Source organism: Patella vulgata, chromosome 3 (genome assembly GCF_932274485.2).
Source record: "Patella vulgata chromosome 3, xgPatVulg1.2, whole genome shotgun sequence".
In the NCBI taxonomy this organism is placed as follows: Eukaryota; Metazoa; Mollusca; class Gastropoda; family Patellidae; genus Patella; species Patella vulgata.
The window spans coordinates 36,404,681-36,426,259 of record NC_065881.2 but is presented as its reverse complement, the minus strand read 5'-3'; the positions used below and the strand labels follow the sequence as shown (position 1 = coordinate 36,426,259).

The 21,579-nt window shown below is 36.9% G+C and overlaps 2 protein-coding genes across 2 annotated transcripts in view; one reads left to right on the top strand and one right to left on the bottom strand.

Moving 5' to 3' along the window:
* The window catches only part of LOC126815244 (uncharacterized), a 29,048-nt gene extending 14,119 nt beyond the window's left edge, over positions 1-14,929 (top strand). Inside the window, exons 13-17 of the mRNA XM_056100050.1 lie at positions 9,745-9,843; positions 11,022-11,148; positions 12,993-13,117; positions 13,367-13,533; positions 14,094-14,929. Coding sequence (XP_055956025.1) covers positions 9,745-9,843; positions 11,022-11,148; positions 12,993-13,117; positions 13,367-13,533; positions 14,094-14,491 — 916 coding nt within the window. The 3' untranslated portion in view covers positions 14,492-14,929. The remainder of the gene's footprint in view (positions 1-9,744; positions 9,844-11,021; positions 11,149-12,992; positions 13,118-13,366; positions 13,534-14,093) is intronic.
* Positions 14,930-15,076: 147 nt separating this feature from the next.
* LOC126816727 (transcriptional repressor scratch 2) lies at positions 15,077-21,327 on the bottom strand. Its single transcript, XM_050543479.2, has 2 exons — positions 21,017-21,327; positions 15,077-15,848 (listed from the first exon to the last, which is right to left on the bottom strand). The coding sequence occupies exons 1-2, from the start codon at positions 21,201-21,203 to the stop codon at positions 15,196-15,198; spliced, it is 840 nt and encodes a 279-aa protein (XP_050399436.1). The 5' UTR covers positions 21,204-21,327; the 3' UTR covers positions 15,077-15,195.
* Positions 21,328-21,579: the final 252 nt, after the last annotated feature.

Below are 21,579 nucleotides of genomic sequence, written 5' to 3'. Positions count from 1 at the left end.
GTTTATCCCGTAAAATAACAGAATTAAGTCCATTATAGAATGGAATAAAACATTTTATCCATAAATTTCACGGAAATTTCCTGTTTAATACTGAATATTCCACAGAAATACATAAATCACGTAATTTGAAAAAATAATTCACACTTTTAACACATTTTCCCCCAAAAAGCCATCGATTAACAGAAAAAAAAGTGTTAAACTCTGGAATTCGGCCACATAAAAAATGAATAATTTTTACTGTGTAGTTATATTCTTTCTTTAAAAGCCTCGGCCACCACGAGATTAGGGGTTTGAAAGAGTGTGCTTCGTGGTGATTGCAGCTTCACAATTGTTTCCTCTGTGGATTACAATACTCCAAGTTCCATAAATCTAGTGTTTAAAGGAGAAATTCTAGACATACATGTACGGTTAATTCTAGTGTGGACGCCATTTTATAAACCACTGTCCTACTGTACAAGTGTAATTCTTGTGTATTTTCTGGAATCCTCGTTGTTGACTAAATGATGACAGGAATCTTGTTGGTTGTTAATATTACTATATCCGATGGTTGACAATTAATCAACATAAATTACAGCAGACAATTAATGTAACAATTATTGGCTCAATGCTTAATAATAGATAAGCTCCAATATGGATATGGGAATTGACATAAACTTGTGTCTCCAAATATCCAAAGAGAGGTAAATAAGGTCTGTCCTAAGGAATGTGATCTAACTTGCTCTCCCAAATGACCCGTTTGTAGAATCGTCAGTCTAACCCATTAATTTGAGTCTATAATCCCCATGCATCGCCTAGGGCATTAATCCTATAAATTCTAAACAACCAACATACCATGGTAACTAAGACGCTATGGTCCGTGGACGTTAATTATAATTTGTAAGCTCAATTTAAAGTGTAAAACAAAGAATACTGGAGACATGTGATTAATGAAATATATAAGACAATATGAAGTATCCTTAAATGACATTTAGAAGTAGAGGTATAATATTCATAATAACACAATTTTATGGATTTACTACTTCTTGGTTTATTACATGCAACGTTTCAATACTCTTACAGGTATCTTTATCGAGCAATGATCAATAATGAATAACAACCTACATTTATAGTACATCCATGAGTAAGACAATAAAAACATAATTAAGAGTTATAACAACAACATTTCCCTTTGAAAATGACTTCACTATCACTCTTATTAACAGATATAACGGCGACTGAAGCCACCACCAAGGCTTAATAAAAATCATACTATCAATACCCCTTTAATACTATCAAAACATCAATAAATTGGTTAGTGTCTTTGAGCATGTCTTCTAATAATATGGTAATGTATATAAGCATACTTAATGGGGTGATAACGCTAAGAGAGGACAAAGGCAGAGTCCTATCGACCAGTAAGCTTGACATCCACACTATGCAAAACCTTGGAGGCAATGGTTAACACCCGATTACAGTTCTATCTGGAGAGTAACCGACTGATCGACGAAAATCTAAGCGGGTTCAGGAAAGGACGATCAACAATAGACCACTTGGTGGGACTACAACAAGTTATGTTGCAGGCACTCCTCTCGGGGTGCCTGTTATGTGCCGTGTTCGTAGATCCGACCAAGGCTTTCGATTTGGTTTGGTTAGACGGGCTGCTTTTTAAGTTGGGACGTATCGGTATAACGGGCATAATGTTTCGGTGGATCAAAAGCTTTCTGAGCGATAGAAGGATACAGGTGAATGTTGGCAGATTCCTGAATGCCGTGCAAACATTAGAAAATGGCACGCCTCAGGGGTCGGTCATCAGTCCCACCCTCTTCAATATCATGATCATTGACATACAGAAATCGTCCTACCTCGATGCCAGAACTGACTTAGCTAAATTTGCTGATGACAGTACCATATGGAGGAAAGGGAGGAAGCTTTTGTGAACTGCAAAAGAACATGCAAAAGGCCTTAGACAAATTCATGACATGGGCAAACGACTGGGGATTTAAAGTCTCAGAGAAGAAAACGGTCGGTATGCTTGTGAGCAGACATAGTGGGACTCTGTGTATGAACGGGAAAACCATCGAGTTTATAGACCAAACCAAGTTCCTTGGCGTAATCTTTGACCGAAGGCTGACCTGGAAACCGCACATCGACTTGACTGTAGATAGATGCTCCAAAATCCTAAATTTAATGAGAAAAATAACGGGTAGCACGTGGGGTGCCAATAGAGTTACATTAATGATGGCGTATCGTGCTCTAATACGCTCTGTATTAGACTACGGCTCTTTGGCCTTCATGAACTGCGCGCCAAAACTGTTAAGTAAGCTTGACACCACCCAATACAAAGCTCTGTGTATTGCGACTGGCGTAGGACTTGGAACTAGGAGAGAGGCATTACTACAGGAAGCCGGGGAGTTGCCCCTATCCCTAAGAAGAAAAGAACTAGCGACAAGGTATTGGGCCAAGATCTCGAAACTGAGCGAAAGATCCCCTACTTTTGTCAGTCTACAAAGTACAAGATATGTGAGAGATCCTAGAAAGAAAAGCTTCGGCCAGGGTATCAGGGAAATAATCAAGGAACTGCGACTGGGGGAGCTTGTGATAAATGAACACGACCCCCAGCAATCGCCCCTTGGACGCTCCCTATACCGCCGGTCAATCTAGATCTACTACAGCAAACCGACAGGAAAAACAACCCCACTGCTGCACGTGCTTTCTCTCTAGAACACCTGGAAGACAACTGGCCGTCTGATGACTGGGACCACGTGTACATGGAAATCAGGCAGCTGTACCAGAGGGTCCTAGAGAAGGGAAGCAAATTAGAGCTCGTGTGGATTCCATCACATGTCAACATTAGAGGAAACAAGGAGGAAGATCGACTCGCCAACGAAGGCCTCAAGGACACAGCACCACTCCGCGCCATAGACTACAGCACCACGGAAATCAACAGTATGGTTAAAAGACAGGTGAATTCATTCTGGGAATTAAAACTCGTTGAACTTGACACATACAGATTCCGACTGGATGACAAAATCTACACGAAGACAGCGATAAATCACCCTAGAAGAGATATATGCGGACTTATATCGAAACTAAGGGTGAAAGAGCGGCTGCAAGACTACAAACACCAAGTCATCGTCTGTGAGTGCGGAGAAGAATGTACCACCAACCATGTCCTGGTAGACTGCGAGGTATACAAGGAGGAGAGAAGGGAACTAGTGAGAATGATGGAGACTAAGAACATACCATTCAACACTAAGAACTTACTCTTCCCGAGACCAGATCTGAAACTGCAAATCTTCGAACAAATCCACGCCTTAATTGACAACGTTGGACTAAGTAGAATAGTGAAGTAAGAGGGGGCCACGGTTAGACGGGCTCGGCATCGAAACACTAAACTACATAGGGGATTTATACCAAACTGGCAGGATAGTGGAGTATGGGAGAGTCACGATCAGACGGACTCGGCATCTAAACACTTTTCCGGCAAAAAATAGACATCAAACCTACAGAGTGGGATAGTGGAGTAAGGGGAGGTCACGATAAGACGGGCCTGGCACCTAAACACAAACCCCACAAAGATGGCATCTACCAAACTAGCAGGATAGTGGAGTAAGGGGAGTTACGGTCAGAGGGACTCGGGACCTAAGCACTATTCCGCAAAAGAAACAGATACCAAACCCATAGAGTGGGATTGTGGAGTAAGGGGAGGTCACGATAAGACGGGCCTGGCTCCTAAACACTAATCCCACAACGAAGACACTACCAATCCCACTACCAATCCAGAAGCAGAAGAAAACATCTACCAAACGATATGTTTTTTACTAAATAAAGGGAAGAACTTCCCACAAAACCCAATCCATGGCCTAAGGCCGAAAATGGAAAGATTGTAAAATCATATTCTAAAAACAGGAAGCATCTTCGGCTCTCCTATTTCTTGTCTGCGATATCACTTATGTGGAAGCAGACGTAAAACACCAGGATACTACTACTACTGGTGATTACGCTCTCCTCCTTCCTTATGATCATAATTTTATAACATAGTGTACCAGATCTTATGCAGTTTCAAATCTATGTACATAGGGGAAACATGCCGCCCGTTATCAGTGAGACTTAAAGAACATAAAGCAGCAACTAGACGTTTGGAACCTAATAAATCTGCAGTAGCCGAACATATCATAGACATAGGAAATCTTACCTATAATATAGAATGGGATAACACCAATGTGCCGACAAAGAATATTAAAGTATGGAAAAAGAGTATAGTGGGAACACTTAGAAATACGAAGACATAAACCTAAAATGAATAAAGATAATGGTCGAGCAATATCAAATGTATGGAATGACTTATTAACGTAATGCATGTAGATTAAATCAATAGTTAACAATAGATTTTATTGATTAATAGTGACATGGTTAAGAAAATGTTAAATGATTATACATAGGTTGTTATTGTGGTTTATACATAGGGAAATGGTTTGAGTGTTATGTTATAAAATTATGATCATAAGGAAGGAGGAGAGTGTAATCACCCCATTGAGTATGCTTATACACATTAGTTAAATTACCATATTGTTATAACTCTTAATTAATGTTATGTTTTTATTGTCTTACTCATGGATGTACTATAAATGTAGGTTGTTATTCATTATTGATCATTGCTTGATAAAGATACCTGTAAGAGTATTGAAACGTTGCATGTAATAAACTAAGAAGTAGTAAATCCATAAAGTTGTGTTATTATGAACAATATGAAGTAGATATAAATGGGGGGGGGGGGTAATTAAGGTGGATTAAGACCCATTAAAATATAGTTTACTTAATTAAGTAACACTGTGCGGATTATTACGACATATTAAACATTTACTATTGAGTCGGAATTAACCCTACTCTCAGAATATTAATCGGTACCATATAAAAATAATCATAATACATCATATCAATATCAATATATATAAGTACAAAAATAAAAATTAATAAATTCTGTAAAGCGGATGGGAGTCGGCACATAGTGTGCCCTCACCCTGTTTAATAAAAATCATAAAACAAAAATATAAGAAATCATAATGAAACACACACTATGCCGATAATTATATAGAATACAAATATTAAAAAAAAGTGTAAATTGGAATAGGTATGTGGTTTATCAAAGCAATTGTATTGTCAGTCTTTATCACGTAAACAAAATAATTAAAATCTCTTGTTAAAAGATTTGTTCCTAAATTTGTTTTTATGTACTGGTCCACTGTTATTTGGCAAATTATTAGCTGGCCCATTACTAAAATGGTTTCGTCCATTATTATATGGACACATATTGGATGGATCCTCATAAAATTCGTCTCCATTATCATACTTCCAAGTATTGCGTGATCCATCATAAAAATCGTTGCCACCATTATTATATGGGCTAATATTGGGTGGGCCATCATAAAAATCGTCCCCGTAGTTACAAGGTCAAGTATTTGGTGGACTATCATAAAAATCGTTTTCATCATAGTCGTAACATTCGTTAAAATCTTGTTCATTTTCGATCTGTTTTTGATGTTCAATAAGGGCGCATATCACGTCACACTTGCTCGATTCTAAAAAGTTTTCTCTCACGTTTGTGGAATAAATTATTACATACCTATATAAATGGGAAATGTTTTAATGTTATAACTAATATTTATAAGGACATTAAAGCCAAGGTCAAAATAAACGGCGACGAATCGCTTAATTTCGAATGTACCAACGGAATACGACCGGGCGAAAATCTCTCCCCGTTTCTATTTTCCATTTTCTTAATGATTAAGAAGAATTTCTAAATAAAAATAATGTAAACGGCCTTAGTTCTATATCTAGCAAAGCCCGAAATGAACTGCATATACCTATCTAAAACTATTTATATGATTATATGCTGACGACACTATATTGCTAGCAGAGTCAAGCGAGGATCTACAAAAACAACTAAATACTTTCAATGAATACTGTTTATTATGGAAATTAAAAGTGAATACACATAAAGCTAAGATAATGATTTCTAATGGACAAGAACCAGATGACTGTACATTTTATTTTAATAACCCAGGTATTGATATTGTTGAAAATTTTAAGTACTTGGGTGTTTATTTCACGAAAAATGGCTATTTTAACTATCACTACAAGAGTAATAAATGAAATATCTATGAAAGCTATGTACGGAATTTTATCAAAATGTACTAAACATAATTGGTATAGAATGTAAATTGGTTATGTTTGATAAAGTAGTAAAGCCAATATTATTATATGCTTGTGAAGTTTGGGGGTACTCTAACATTACCAATATCGAACGAATCCATATGAAATATTGTAAATACATATTATCACTAAATAATTCCACAAGTTCTTCGATAGTCTTGGGTGAACTGGGCAGGTACCCCTTAATTATCGATATTAAAGTACGAATGGTGTGCTACTGGGCTAAAGTAGTAACCGATGAAAACAAACTGGCAACTAAACTATACATACTGTCAAAAGCTTGCAATTCACCCTGGATGAAATATATTAAAAACATCCTTGACGAATGTTTCGTATAATAAATATATGTAACACAAAGCTTTTTAAATATAAAATGGCTAAAAACCCGAATTGTCCAATCCCTGCAAGACCAGTTTTTACAATCATGGCATAGTAGCATAACAGCATCTCCAAAGGGTTTAAACTACAGATTATTTAAATAATAATATAGTCTTAATTTAGAACTAAACTAATGTACAAATCTAAACTAATGTAGATTTAGAACTTGTAATACCAAATTACCCATAGAAACTGGCCGATGGAAGAAAATCCCGAGAGAAAATATAACCTGTAAATTATGCAATCTAAACGAAATTGGCGACGAATTCCAATATTTATTTATTTGTATAGATTCGGTTATTTTACTGAAAAAGAAATTGTCTATATCGCCTAAGTTCTACTTACGACCAAATATACACAAGTTTAGCGAATTGTTTAGTACTCACCCTTATGTACTAAATAGTTTACACGGATTAATTAAGGTTATAACACAAAGGTTACACCCCACTGGTTAAATCCTATCCACACATGTATATATACTCTTCCAAAAAAGTAGGGGATATTCAGAAACAATACAAAACTGCGGAAATGCACTGCTCATTTTATTAGAGGTAACCAGTGTATGTTAATAACAGGCCAATTGCCTACACATGAACATAAACAGGTCATATGGGAGGCTTATCTGACGATTCCATTTCACTCGCAAAGAGATCAAAAGTGAAAATGGACGTTTTTTTGTGTCTTAATAATGAGTAATTGCTCCACAAATCCTCAGACATTCAGCAATTCGTCGTGGCATGCTCCTAATCAACCGTCCAATCACGATTTGGGGCAATCTGACCCACTCCACTTGCAGTGCCACGGCCAGTTCTTGCCGATCATCCCCCCAGACATGCTCTATAGGGCTCATGGCTGGCCAAGGCATATGGACAATATGGTGACGCTGGAGGGTGTCATTCATGACACGAGCGCAGTAGGCACGGGCATTATCATCTTGAAAGATGAAACGTTGACCTGCACGTTGAGCAAAGGACAGAACTATCGATGCCAGGATGTGGTCACGGTAGTACACACCAGTGACCCTTCCTTGAACAATATGCAAGTCTGTTCTGCCAGTCATGGTGGTTCCTCCCCACACCATAACAGACCCACGCCCGAATCTGTCATGCTATCTGACGTTAACGTTAGCATGACGCTCATTTACCCGCCTGCAAACGCGTGTAAATCCAGAGTAACATTATACGCGCCCATCGACGATTACCCAAATTTCTAACTGTTGCTGTATCACGCCATTTAAATTTTGCGAAAATGGAAGTTGTGTAACACCACCTTAGTGATAATAGAGAACAGTTTAGTAAATATATGATTTATTTACATCAGGTATATAAAACAGCTACAGTTGCATACATACAACATGAACTAAACTACATCGGAAATAGACTACGACAGGAACACATATAACTATAATTAAATCCACCATTCTTCCCCTCTGCCAAGGCAGCGGCTGAACTCGGGTGAGTCCATACGCCGGTCTCTCCGTCTCTGCTCGTCTCTAGTCGTCTTTGGTCGTCTTTAGTTGTCTTGTTTAACTGTCAGTGAACTCATTATATACCCTCGGACAATAGATAACACATGATCATATATGCAATTGTCTCTTTTATCTCGTCATGATATGCTTACTGACCAGTTCGTATTCCTTTGAAGTAACGCGGAGCGTGTGCACAGATCATATGTAGTTGGTAAATGACATATGGGATTAATTACATGTTTCATTATATCATAGCAGTCCTTGCCTTAAGAGAAGTTTATACAGAGTTGAAAAGTCAATATCATATATTATCAAAAATCAGCTGAGGTCATAAAGTTCTAAGCACCTGAATGACCCTTCAAATTGATGAAAGTTATAGAGTACGTTGTTATTCATGTTTTCTTTTAGTGTCGCGGTCGGTTTTAGCCGATGTTTTATTTCTATTTCTCTGAACATTTAAAGAAACAGATCGTTTGACTTTATACTCATGTTTAGGGGCACGAGGACTATGATTTTGATAATTAAACTGACAACAACTGGATGGCGCATGGCGATTACCCTGATAAAAAGACCATATACTTTATTGTCTCGTGTTATCGAAAGTTCCATTTGATGACGTCGGCTTGAATATTTTAATGTCTTCCATCATGGTCTGGATATCTTGGATTACATGACCAGAACAGTTTCGCCATCTTCCCGCTTTTGCTTTTCTGGGTTGGTGTAGCTGGGTTTCCTTTTTCGTCAGTACTGTTGGTATCGAATTCCACTTTCTTGAATATTTATCTTGCTGGAAGGTGTTCTAGCTCATTATAAACTTCTCGCTTGGCTGTTTGAGGTCCGAACGAAATCTTGACGCTCAAAGCAAACTCCCCATTTGTATTAGTGTAAATCTTCGATAATAACTAAAGACTGGGACTATCCTTGAGATTATTTATTACCGAAAAACATTAAACATCATATACGGTGAACAGCACGTCCGACAAGCAGAGTAACTGTCCTGGCTGGAAACGGGATGGAATCTAGAATAATAAAATGGCATCCTAGGCATTAACAATATACACCAAGGTTACTAATAACAATTAAAGGGGAAAGATTAAAATATAAAAGACATTACAGTAAAATACATGTAAAACAATAAGATAATAATTAAACTCATTAATGTGTCAGCTGTCAACTGTTTGTCCTTAGATAAGTAGCTTAGTAACATCTAATTAATAACGAAGGGTTAATAGAAACATAAGAATAATAGAAATGTTTAAATGAATTATGAACGAATGGAATATTGGAAGAATGAAATACATACAGTTCACAATTTTATCACCATTATAATACTAGCAAAGCCCTATCTTAATCTCGGTGATACTTTTTCAAAGAAATACCAACGTCTTCTTGTCCGTATACGGGTCACTATTCTATGGAATACAATTACTGCTTATTACTGAGCGACGTTTCGACTAGGCTTCTCTAGTCATTATCAAGCTATGATAAAATATGAAAATATAACAAGACAATATATACATGTACACAACAATACTTAGTTAATGCTGATCAACCAGAGATACCCCTTAATTACGTGTACCTAAAGGGAATCTAATTTAATTGAGGATTAATTTGCAAAGTAGTTTGTGTAAAAAAAAAAGAAGGTAAAAAAAATGTTTTGTTTGTTATATAGAGAAGACTAAAGATACAGTGGTGCCGACTGCCAGTGCTACAGCACCCAATGATACACGGATTATATTAAACAACAAAGTTATATCATTAACCAAGTTGCCACGTGATTTACACTTCTGGTTAGAAGTTACAAGGTAAAATATAAACCATTTAAAGTATACTCGAGAACGGTTGAGGATTTGAACTCCACACTACAATGGACCTTTAAATTAAAATGCAGGTAACAGCAGTATCGAAACCTGTATCCTATAAATGTTTTCGAATAATGTGCACGCGTTGTCGTCTTTACCTAGGTAGATCTCTAGTGGATCCTGTCTGATTAAACGATCGCCTATTCATAGGATGGTAGAGTGATGCCATCCAAACATTCTGGTCTGTTAAATTAACACAATTAGCGCATTCTCGATGCCCAGGTAACAAATTTGGTATATCGTTATGTCTTCCACAGAACTGTGGGAATTGTAATGACCCCAGCTTTTTAAAAGCCACAATTTCTACCACATGTCCGCACCATAAAATTGCGATTTTTGAAATTCACTTTCTGTCGAATTCAATATTTTGAGTTTCGGAGAATTTGTTTGGCGCGTTTACGCGATCGCGAAAACACCATTCTCAGGTATTATCGTCGTGATCTTATGTTGTAACATTTAGAATTACAAACGAGATTTACAACCATCCATTTATTGCGTCTCAATATTTTATTTCCATTAGGATTCCAAAATAGCCTTAGAACCGGGGAGGTGTAAAGCGTCGTTTTCATAATTATAGGGGCAGACAGTAAAGATGAGAGGTTAGCCTCTATCAGACATCGTTATTAAAGTAACTAGAATGGGACAAGTTCGATATGATTATGTTCTGGTTTAGGCTAGGAATAGGACAAGTTCGATATGGCTGTGTTCTGGTTTCCATTAGGATTGGGACAAGCCGAATATGATTATGTTCTGGTTTCGAAATACAAAGCTGATGTTGATTTGTTTACGAAATTTAGTTAAACAACCGACAAACGAACACAAAATCACCATTGACTTAACTAACATGGTCTCTAGCTGTTGGCATGACTTTATATGTTTATAATGTTGTAAAACACCACATCAAATTTGATTAAAACGACAATTTTATTTTTTACCCAAATAAAGAAAGTGGCTTAGTCATATTCAAACAAGCGTTCTGTAAATCCCAGACAAAATGGGTAGGATTGAAGCATACATAGTGTATTTAATTCTGTACGATATTTTGATATATTATCTAAAGATAAAGATAAATCCACCGAAATCACGTCCTTAATATTCTGTTTAACTCTATTTAGATACAGAGATCAATATCAAGGTTTTGATTATGCTAAAGGAGGTATAACTAAAGAAGATATGGATTTATTGACAGAAAAATCAAAAGCTATTGTCAATTGTTTTTTAGCATCTGATATAGCACCCCGTGTTCAGGTATTTAATAAAGAAGTATATATTTAAGAACTCAATAATAAAGGGTAAGTTAGGACTATGGCTAGATGAGCATCTGAATTTTAAATTGTGTGTTAATGAGCTATCCAGGTCAGCAAGCTCTGGCAGCCCTTTGTTCAAAACACTTCCAGGCAGGAGGATTCCCATATAGCATATTCACTAGACTCATCGAGTCTTTGGTTCAACCCATCATCCTCTATGAGGCGGGAATTTGGGGCATTACTGAGCACTATAAATTGAACAGTGTCCAAAATCGAGCATGTAAAGTCTTCCTTGGTCTAAAACGAAACAGCCCAAACTTAACAGCTAGAGGGGATAAGGGATGAACTTCGTGCCTAACGAAACAGAGAACAGAAGTGCTGAGATTATTTTGTCGTTTGAAAAGTCTACATAGTAGCAGATCACCTGTTATTATTAGTAATTGGTCACTGAGACAAGCTATATCTTGGGAAAAGAACGCTCACGCCCTGGTAAAAATCTTAAAATTAGCCATATATGTAATTGGTCACTGAGACAAGCTATATCTTGGGAAAAGAACGCTCACGCCCTGGTAAAAATCTTAAAATTAGCCATATATGTAATGTCGAATCTATAAGTACGTCTCATTTAAAAGCCCTAAAGCGTCATTTATTCCAAAATGATGAGAGTAAATGGTTCCAAGAGTTATGGAATGACAACAAAAAACCCAATGACAACAAATTGGGAACCTATCGTTTGTTTACAAAGGATTTGAAACCCGAACCTTATGTTTTAGGTAACAATCTCCCACGCCATGTACGTAAGGTCACGTCATTATTACGCAGCGGTAGCTCTGATCTAATGATCGAAAAACTAAGATACAGTCATCCCCCAATCCAACTCATTTGTCGATTATGTCCCTTCTGCTCAGAAATTGAGACAGAACCCCATTTTTTAATAGAATGCAAAATGTACTCCGACCTTCGTTATGGACCTTTTAGAGAAATGCATAAGATAGCCGTAAATTTCTATAAAATGTCTATAAAAGAGAAAGTTATTAGTATTTTCTCTAGTGATAACAACCCCAGTATGATATGCAATTTTATATTTGACATGTTTCAAAAGAGATCCCGGTTTTTAAAAGATATATGATATTTTTTTTATAATATGATGTTTTATCTAATATTAATCTGTATTTTAGAAATATATAGATATATCCAGTGTCCCATAGTCCGTTATGGCCGAGCGGTGTTCTCTTTAATTAGGTTTTTAACTGAATTATGATATGTAAATGTACACCGTGTGACACTTTATTAAACACTTCTTCTTCTTCTTCATTTATAGCACGGCTTTTATGAGTTAACAGGTTTGAACATCGAGCCCGTAGGCCGAGGTGTTAAACCTGTTCACGAATAAAGCGTGCTATAAATGACTTGCAACATTGACACCTGCTCAACATGCTTGTTGTTATTGTACAGAAACCCCACCCCACTTCTCTATATGATTTCCACTAAAACTAGTGTAAACCAGCAAAAGAGTGCAGTAACATTAAACATGTCTAGTTATTGCACGGTTAAGCTCCATCCAATCTACTAGAGGGAAAATAATCTGCTTATTCAACGAAAAGAACAAAGGAAGATTTCCCGTCCATGTTGCAATGCCATATTAACACCTTTGCTCGTCCATGACTAACATTTCATTATCCCGGGTTAGGAAATGGATGTTTTACCTCCCTTGAAATGTCATTTCGCCAGTCCTGTAAGTCGTTGTCTAAGTTTGCAATGGCTGGACTGTCTGCTATCTGTATTTAATTTCACTGTAAACTGTTCATTGAATTATTTGTGATGGGTTTATTGTTTTCATACAAGGTAAATGTAACATCGGATATGGCCGTAACAATTGCCAATAATTTACATCTATATGGCCCACAGAGAAGTTTATTTCATGAAGCATCTATACTATTATTTCCTGTTCTATATCATTTCTGGAGAAGGTATGTAGCTTATGTGATATTACCTCTTAAAAATACTATTTATGGACTTCATCTCCTCATTTTGAACTTGATCTAAAGGATTATTGAGTTTATCTAAAGAAAGTAGGCTGTCAAAATTTGGTGTCGGTTAATGATTTATGATCTAGTATAGTTATCATAAAGTCTAAAGCTAATTAAATCACATTTCAATACAACAAAAGTTGATTGCGCACATATGTTCGCATCCAAGCTATTTTTTTATGTGTAAAGGTTTTGTGATGAATGGTTAAAAAACGACACAGCAGAAAGATATATGAGAAAACATGAGCACAGTTTTAAACATAGAGTAGTACATACGCCACATACAGACTCACGGCCACCAGACTATCAAAACGTAGACAGTGATAATATCAAAACTTTTACTTTCTCAACTACAGGTAACGTTATACATATTTCATTTAGTCACTAAGTACAATCTTTCTAAGGCTTGTGTTATTTATTTAGAGGCGGCCCCTGTGGTCAAAGGACTGGTCTCTCAAAAACATTGCCTGGGTTCGAATTCCGGCGTGGAGCCGACGGGGTTTTTCAAGCCAGGTTCCTATTTGTCAGGGTTGCGATCACAATATGGCCGAGGTCAGAAATGAATCCATGACATTGACAGTTTGAATTTGATGAAATGTTAGTGGAGATGCGTTTCTTCTCCCTCGCATTGCATATGTCAAGATATAACCAGGTTTTAGTCCCCAAAAGGACCCAGGATGTTTTGAGGAGATGGTAAACCCAATTTCATATACATTAACTTGATATACGGCACATTGGTTTGCTGTCTATTATATTTCGATTTGATGTTATTATATTTCGAAACCCATTAGTCTTCTGCTTTGATACTTCATGTACACAAAGTTTAAAATGATCATGATTAAGGCATTTGAGATTTTTCATTATTGATGAAAGATGTCATTATTATTGATCTATATAATAATTGGTTATGTTTTAGACGATACATGGTTCCGTATAAATTTCACAATACTCAATGGCATTCGAATTTTGTTACCAAAACTGAGAGGCTCAAAATCGGGAGAATTTGATGAGGTCGAGGATGAGAACGTGCCTCTAAAATCTAAGTCTGCGGGACGGAGGAGTGTCGTGAGTATTAGAAGTCGCCCAAGTGTCTCGGACTATAAAAAGCAATCGGGAGATTCCAGTCGACATAAAGGCAAGGAAGATGGCAGGCTACCCACTAAACAGCAGTCCGCCATAGAAGAGGATGCGTTTTTACCTGCCGGAAGTATAATCTCTGAGACTTCCAGCTCTAAAAACGATAGAAGACGAAGTAGTAATAAAACAAAGGATATGGTTAAAGCTGTACAAGTCGCCATCAAAATAAAGCATTAAAACATCATAAGACATATAATTATGTAAAACATGGACTAGATTCTCAAACTAAAACAACTGAGCACATTACCAGTCTTATAAATACAGAAGTTGTATGCGTAATTTTATTTTATTTGTATGCGGGAGGGTTTGGGGAATGCTGAATCTTGTAAGCTGTTTAACAAGATGATCCAAAATATATGCAGTTTTACTTATAAAGACTCTTATTATGTTCCTATTCAAAACACAGAAATGGTTGGCTTGTAAAATTCCAGAATTGTTTATGTTTATATTAACTCAGACCCATAAGGATTGTGTCGTGAAATTCAATACCAACTAATATTAACTATGCAAATTTCCATAACTTAAGTCCAAACTCAATTTGAATGATTTTTTAACTAATGTGTCACGGAGTCGTGGGCTCTTTATTGGACTTTTAATGTCTTATTGCCCCATCATTTTCGATCTTAGTCATTGTTTAAGAAAATCTAATCCTTATCTAGAAGATGTTCTCTTCATATTTGGGGATTAACCCCACCATAACATAGATAAATGATGAAAAAAAAAAGAAAACATTTGTATAGTATTTTATTATGTCGTTGTAATATATATTCGTTATGTATTAAAAAGTAATACTAATATAATACTGTGTTATACTTTGGTTTAGGTATGGAAGATTTGGATTATGGTATAATATAGCTATATAGTTCGTTATGGTATGACCATTATTTAAGACACGTTGATTCGTAATGTTTGTTCAAATACGACTTGAGCGCAAATGTCTTTTTACAGTAACGACACTTGAACTGTTTGAAGGCAGAGTGTGTATACATGTGGGCTCTTAAATTAGATCGGTCGGCAAAGGCTTTACCGCAATGGGAACAACCGAAGGGTTTGTGGCCACTGTGAGATCGAACATGGCCTCGTAACAACCACGGTCTGGAAAATGATTTTCCGCAAATTTGACAAGTATGTTTAAGACTGTGTGTTAATATATGCATGGATAAGGCAGGCATACTGACATATATTTTGTCACAATGTGGGCACTTTTTGGCGAGTTGACTGTCAAGGCTTCGATGAGTTTGTTTGTGGCGCGATAGATTTGACGATGTGGCGTAATCCTTGCCACACTCATCACATCGGAATCGCGGTCGCATCACACCCGCGTTAGATTTATTTTTAGTTCTTCCATCTAAAATAAGATAAGCATCGTAACTCTGGCGGCGATCTGCTGTATGATGTACGATTGGGGGATCTGGTTCGTATAATGATACATCAGCAGTATTTGTTGGTTCAGGACTTGTCATAGATACACCTTCACGCACTACCTCATCTCTCTCATCCTTAATATAACCATCCGAAATATCATGGATATATCCTGAAATCAAAACATAAAATGCTATTATACTCTTTCGCTTCATCATGCGGAAGTAAAAGCGAAAATACCAATTGGGCTGGGACCTCCGAAGGATGGTGGGCAGGCCAAACTTATGGCACTTTATAAGAAGGGCATCGCTGGTAAACTGTTGGTTCTCTGGAACATGCTAGATTCAATTTGATGTATATGTGAGCCATGACATAGTATACATTGACACTTGGTTGAGGAATTATGATTAAGTTCTGAAGATCTGAACATGAACATTGTTAGCAACAATCAAGAACTATACGACCTACGAGTAAAGAAAAATAAGCATTAAAAGGGATTGGTATTCCTTACAAAGGGTACCTGTCAAGTTTCATTCGATTCTATTCGCTAATGGTGGGGGGGGGGCGCTTAAGAGTAAACGGACACGACTCCAAGAACGAGAACATGATCAAGATTTAGACACCGGCTGTGGCTTCGGTGTAAAAGGTTTACTTTAAGCCTGACCAAGGAAGTTACTGATGACCCCGTCACCAGTTTTTCATTTTCCTAAATTCATTTAGCGAAATAAATAAAGCAAAGACAGATTAATTGGTTCTGTGTTATGGAAATATAAATCCAGCTTTGAAATCTAATCTGGAAACCATCAGTGGTGATCAAGGCCAGATTTTGCTTGCATGGGGCCCTTGGTCATTGTCCACCACAAGCACAAATACAATTTGTATGACAGTATGGTTGATAGATAGATTTATTTGGCACAAGATAATACATCAAATGATAAAGTATTTTTTTTTTAGAACTAATTTGGCTCTAGCCCGGTTAGTACCACGCTTAATCCGAGCCTGGTGGAAATAGATTGGATGCTGGCTCGCGAAATCAAATAAAAAAAATCTCTCAAAATAAACCCTCACACGCCCATATACCGTGGTCGGAAATCTCGTTGGATTAGAACGTTATCTATAACTACCATTCATAATTTCTACTTTTCGCCTCTTCAAAACACGAAAGTCGAAAAGTCGAAAAGTAGAAGTAACGACAAAATGTGAGGCGACAACACGCTATACAAGCCAAAATCAACTCGAAAATAGGAAATTTAGAAATAACACACAGCGATAATAGCGCCCCTTGTTTTTTCCTAATTTCTTATTTTCGACTTGCATTTTGGCTTGTATACCGTCTTGTCGACTTTTGACTAAGTCATATTTTAGTATTTATTGATGTCAGTAAGAAGGCGCCAACACGCTATACAAGCCAAAATTAACTCGATGATAGGAAATTAAGAAATAACACACAGCGATAATAGCGACCCTCGTTTTTTCCCAATATTGGCTTGTATACCGTCTTGTCGACTTTCGACTTAGTCATATTTTTGTATTTATTTATGTCAGTAAGAAGGCGCCAACACGCATACCTAGCCAAAATGCAACTCAAAAAGTAGAAATTAGGAAATAAACACACGCGCTATTAGCGACCTATCATTTTGGCTTGCTATCGTACTGACGACTTTTCGAGTTTCGCCTCGGAAGTGGTTGTAGTCACAATTTGCCAGGTCGCATTTAAATACATGCAATTTGCGTTAACAAAATAGCCTGTATGATAAAGTCTAGTATTGAAGGCGATATTAGCGTTTTGGCTTGCTGTCGTGCTGTCGACTTTTCGCCTCGGAAGTCTCTACTTTCATGGTCACATTAGAATACGCGCATTGATAATTGAATTTCATTTAGGCCTACTGTGGTTTCATACCGCATATAAAATATACAGGTTTTCCCAATTGTATATTATTATTTTATTTCAAATTATATTATCACCATGGGTAGGAAATGTAAAAACGAGTCGAATAGTGACGTTTCAGTACCACCGCCAAAATTCTCTAATGATTGTCTTACAAATAAAATTGAAATTTCTATGAGGATTCAGATTCTGGATCATTACGGTACCTGCAATTAAGAATAGGTCTATTGTACATGCAAAACGTTAAAAAGTGAAATCCTTGGGTGAGACTGGCGTGTAGAGGCTGAATATATATTGTTCAGTAGATGGTGAAATAACTAAAGACAACAAAAATAAATTCTGATCTTAGTGGATCACCTCAAAACTGCGCTAATGTATTAGTGAGAGAGAGGGAGAGAGAGAGAGAGAGAGAGAGAGAGAGAGGGGGGGGGGGTAACGTCCACTCGACACAAACTAAGAGTTATTCATTGACTAACATGGTGCAATTTTATTTTAAAAATTGGCGATGAGAGAGAGAGAAAGGAAATTAAATGAAATTGGGGTTTAACGTCCTACTGTTCTGCTCCGAACTGGGCTAATGAAGACGGGTATACGCCATACAGTGTGTTATAAGGGAAATTTTGTCTGGATAGCGGCAATACAGCCTACTCTTATATCGAATCCCAACTGTCAAGGTATCTTTCACGTGCAAGCCAATGTGTACACGGGACCTTGTTTTTTTGGCCCATCCGAACAACTAGACAGTTGTCCTTGTCAGCCCCCCCGTCCTGCATCACTGACAAGGGGGAACCCGCCGGAAAATCTGGATGAACTTTCTCGACCAATGCAGGGATCGAACACCCGACCTCCAGGCTGTCTTAACATCCACTCGTTGGAAACTAAATCATTTCAATTATTCATTTGCAGTGGATAGAAACTGGGGTATCCGGAGAAAATCCACAAGGTTGGACAAGCGACCCTACTCCCTTGTCATGTTTAAGCGGGGAATCGAAACCACACCATTTGAATCAATGTCAGACCTTGTGATTTCACGCGCACGTGTTAAACCACTTGACCACCCAATCCCCATGTAAGGCGGATTTTATAAGTTGTATATTGTATATACCGGTACGGGAAATTTGTTTTATAATAGGCCTATATAATAAATTAAATTGTTGTAGCCTAAGGTGGGGGTTTTTTGGGGGGTTTTTTATTAGACATTTTTGGCAGATACAATATCCCAGTTAGCGGAAAGAAAAATATGAACATTTTTTTTTATATAAAAATTATTATCCATTTTGACGGAAAAGAATGAAATACAGTCTGATTGTACGTATTCAAATGCGACCCGTAAAATTGAGACTACGACAACTTCCGGGGCGAAAGTCGAAAAGTCGACAGCACGACAGCAAGCCAAAATGATAGGTCGCTATTAGCGCGGTGTGTTAATTTCCTAATTTCTACTTTTCGAGTTGTATTTTGGCTTGGTATGCGTGTTGGCGCCTTCTTACTGCCATCAATAAATTAATACAAAAATATGACTAAGTCGAAAGACGACAAGACGGTATACAAGCCAAAATGCAAGTCGAAAAAAAGAAATTAGGAAAAAACGCGGGGCACTATTATTGCTGTGTGTTATTTCTTAATTTCCTATTTTCGAGTTGCATTTTGGCTTGTATAACGTGTTGGCACCTTCTTACCGACATCAATAAATACAAAAATATGACTAAGTCGAAAGTCGACAAGAAATGCAAGTCGAAAATAAGAAATTAGGAAAATAACGAGGAGCGCTATTATCGCTGTGTGTTATTTCTTAATTTCCTATTTTCGGGTTGATTTTCGCTTGTATAGCGTGTTGTCGCCTCACATTTTGTCGTAACTTCTACCGACATCAATAAATACAAAAATATGACTAAGTCGAAAGTCGACAAGAAATGCAAGTCGAAAATAAGAAATTAGGAAAATAACGAGGAGCGCTATTATCGCTGTGTGTTATTTCTTAATTTCCTATTTTCGGGTTGATTTTCGCTTGTATAGCGTGTTGTCGCCTCACATTTTGTCGTAACTTCTACTTTTCTACTTTTCGACTTTTGCGTTCTGAAGAGGCGAAAAGTAGAAATTATGAATGGTAGTTATAGGCTTCCAGTTCCATAGTTATCAACTATTTGAAACTATCCTGCCTACCCACCCAGCACGCCCCTGACTAGTATGTATTTTTATCAATAATTTGCTTGTTCGCAGGCAGTGTGTGAACACACGTTTTTCAACGGACGCACCAATTAAACTAATGTGCGCGCAGATTTTAGGCCATATAAAAACAATATTCTGGTTCACCACCCATATCTATTAAAAAAAAAATAATAATAATAAAGGTTGCATGGCTCGCATGCGCAGTTAGAAGTGGCTTGGAACCCACGAGCTTAGAAACCCGTAACTCGCATTTACTCGGGTTAGACCATTTGGTTGTATCCCTTCCATACCTTCATAAAATATGTAAATAAGATGTGTATGGTATTATCTATTTGACTTGTATGAGGCGCGTAAAGGTTGTATTTGCGTCAATAAGCAGCAACACAGCCATGAACGTACACTACGGCACTTTCTAACTCTATATTATTAATACTGTATTAGAGAATTTGTATTGTTATGATATATGTTTATTGTATTTAAAATTTCATTACAATCATATTTATATATGTTTGTACCTTGTCATTTATTAATACGATATATTAATAAATAACCATAGTCAATTCATTCACTGTGATGTTGTATTGTGTGCAAGATACTGTCGATGAATACTAACCACATGTATTTTTGCTGGAAACATATCTGTTTATGGTCCGAAACTACATTATTTTTGAGAGGAAATACCTGTTTAAATTGCACTGTGTTCGCAATTCGAAACGAAACCTGGTCTATTGATTACTGATATACGAATGCTTTAATTTCAAATGAACGATTTATACAGATTTTATTATCTTTTCAAAGTAATTAACAATGTCTGCAGTGTAATCATTTTGTAAGTCAGTATTTGTTTGGAATATGACGTGATATAATAACATAAATAAAATAAAACGCATTCATGGTGATTATGTTTAATGGGCGTTGTATTCACGTAACAAAGAAAAGGCATACGCCAAAATTAATATAGAGTGTGGGAATGGTTTTAGAAAGCAGAATACACAAGATCAGTTTACACAGTGACTAGGTGCTTAAATATTCCGATAAAATTCGATAATCGGGATAGTTGTGTGTTTATGGTTAGAAATAAGTTCAAGCTGTAAAAAGACTACAATATGTCTTTCGGAAGCAGACGAAAAAAGACAACGAGAAGAAAGGTTCATGTCTTGTTTTGCTATTCAATGACTCATACTTCTTTAGAATTAGTCACAATGTCATTAATTGTCATGATTCGCGTTTTAAAGTATTGTAATTAGACTGGCTTTTATGTCATGCATCACCAATTTACTTACCATTATCGAGTTTAACAAACAGTGGTTTGGCACTAACAGGAGTAACAGGAGAAACGACACTAACTGGCAGAGTAGCATGAGATCTGACTGGTGACCCTTCGTCTTCGAATCCATTCTTGAAAGTTCCTGGATGTTTTCCTTCTTCTATTTTAAGTTTGGATTTCTTTACCAGGAATGATCTTGGCATGCTGACATTCAGTTTCTTTTAGTTTGATATCACAAAAGCTCCCATTTACTATTAACCACCTGTTTTGTTTGCTACAAGTACCAAATCTCAACCATTGCTGTCAAATAGCACCGCCTGTCAAATAATGTCCTTAGTCTATAGTGATAATCTGCGATGAATGAATGTTCTTTCGCCTTTACGGATCGATAGCGCGTGATTTTGGCGTCGACAACGTTGACAAGGCACCAAACAAAGTTGAAATTTTTAACAAAATAAACTGATGATTCATTGATGAGTTGTTTCATAAAATAGTCTTTTATTTTCTTAGTATTTTTCTTTTTGTGTAAATATGGAATCGAACCAGCAAAGTGCTGAGTTCTACTACAAAAAATCCGTA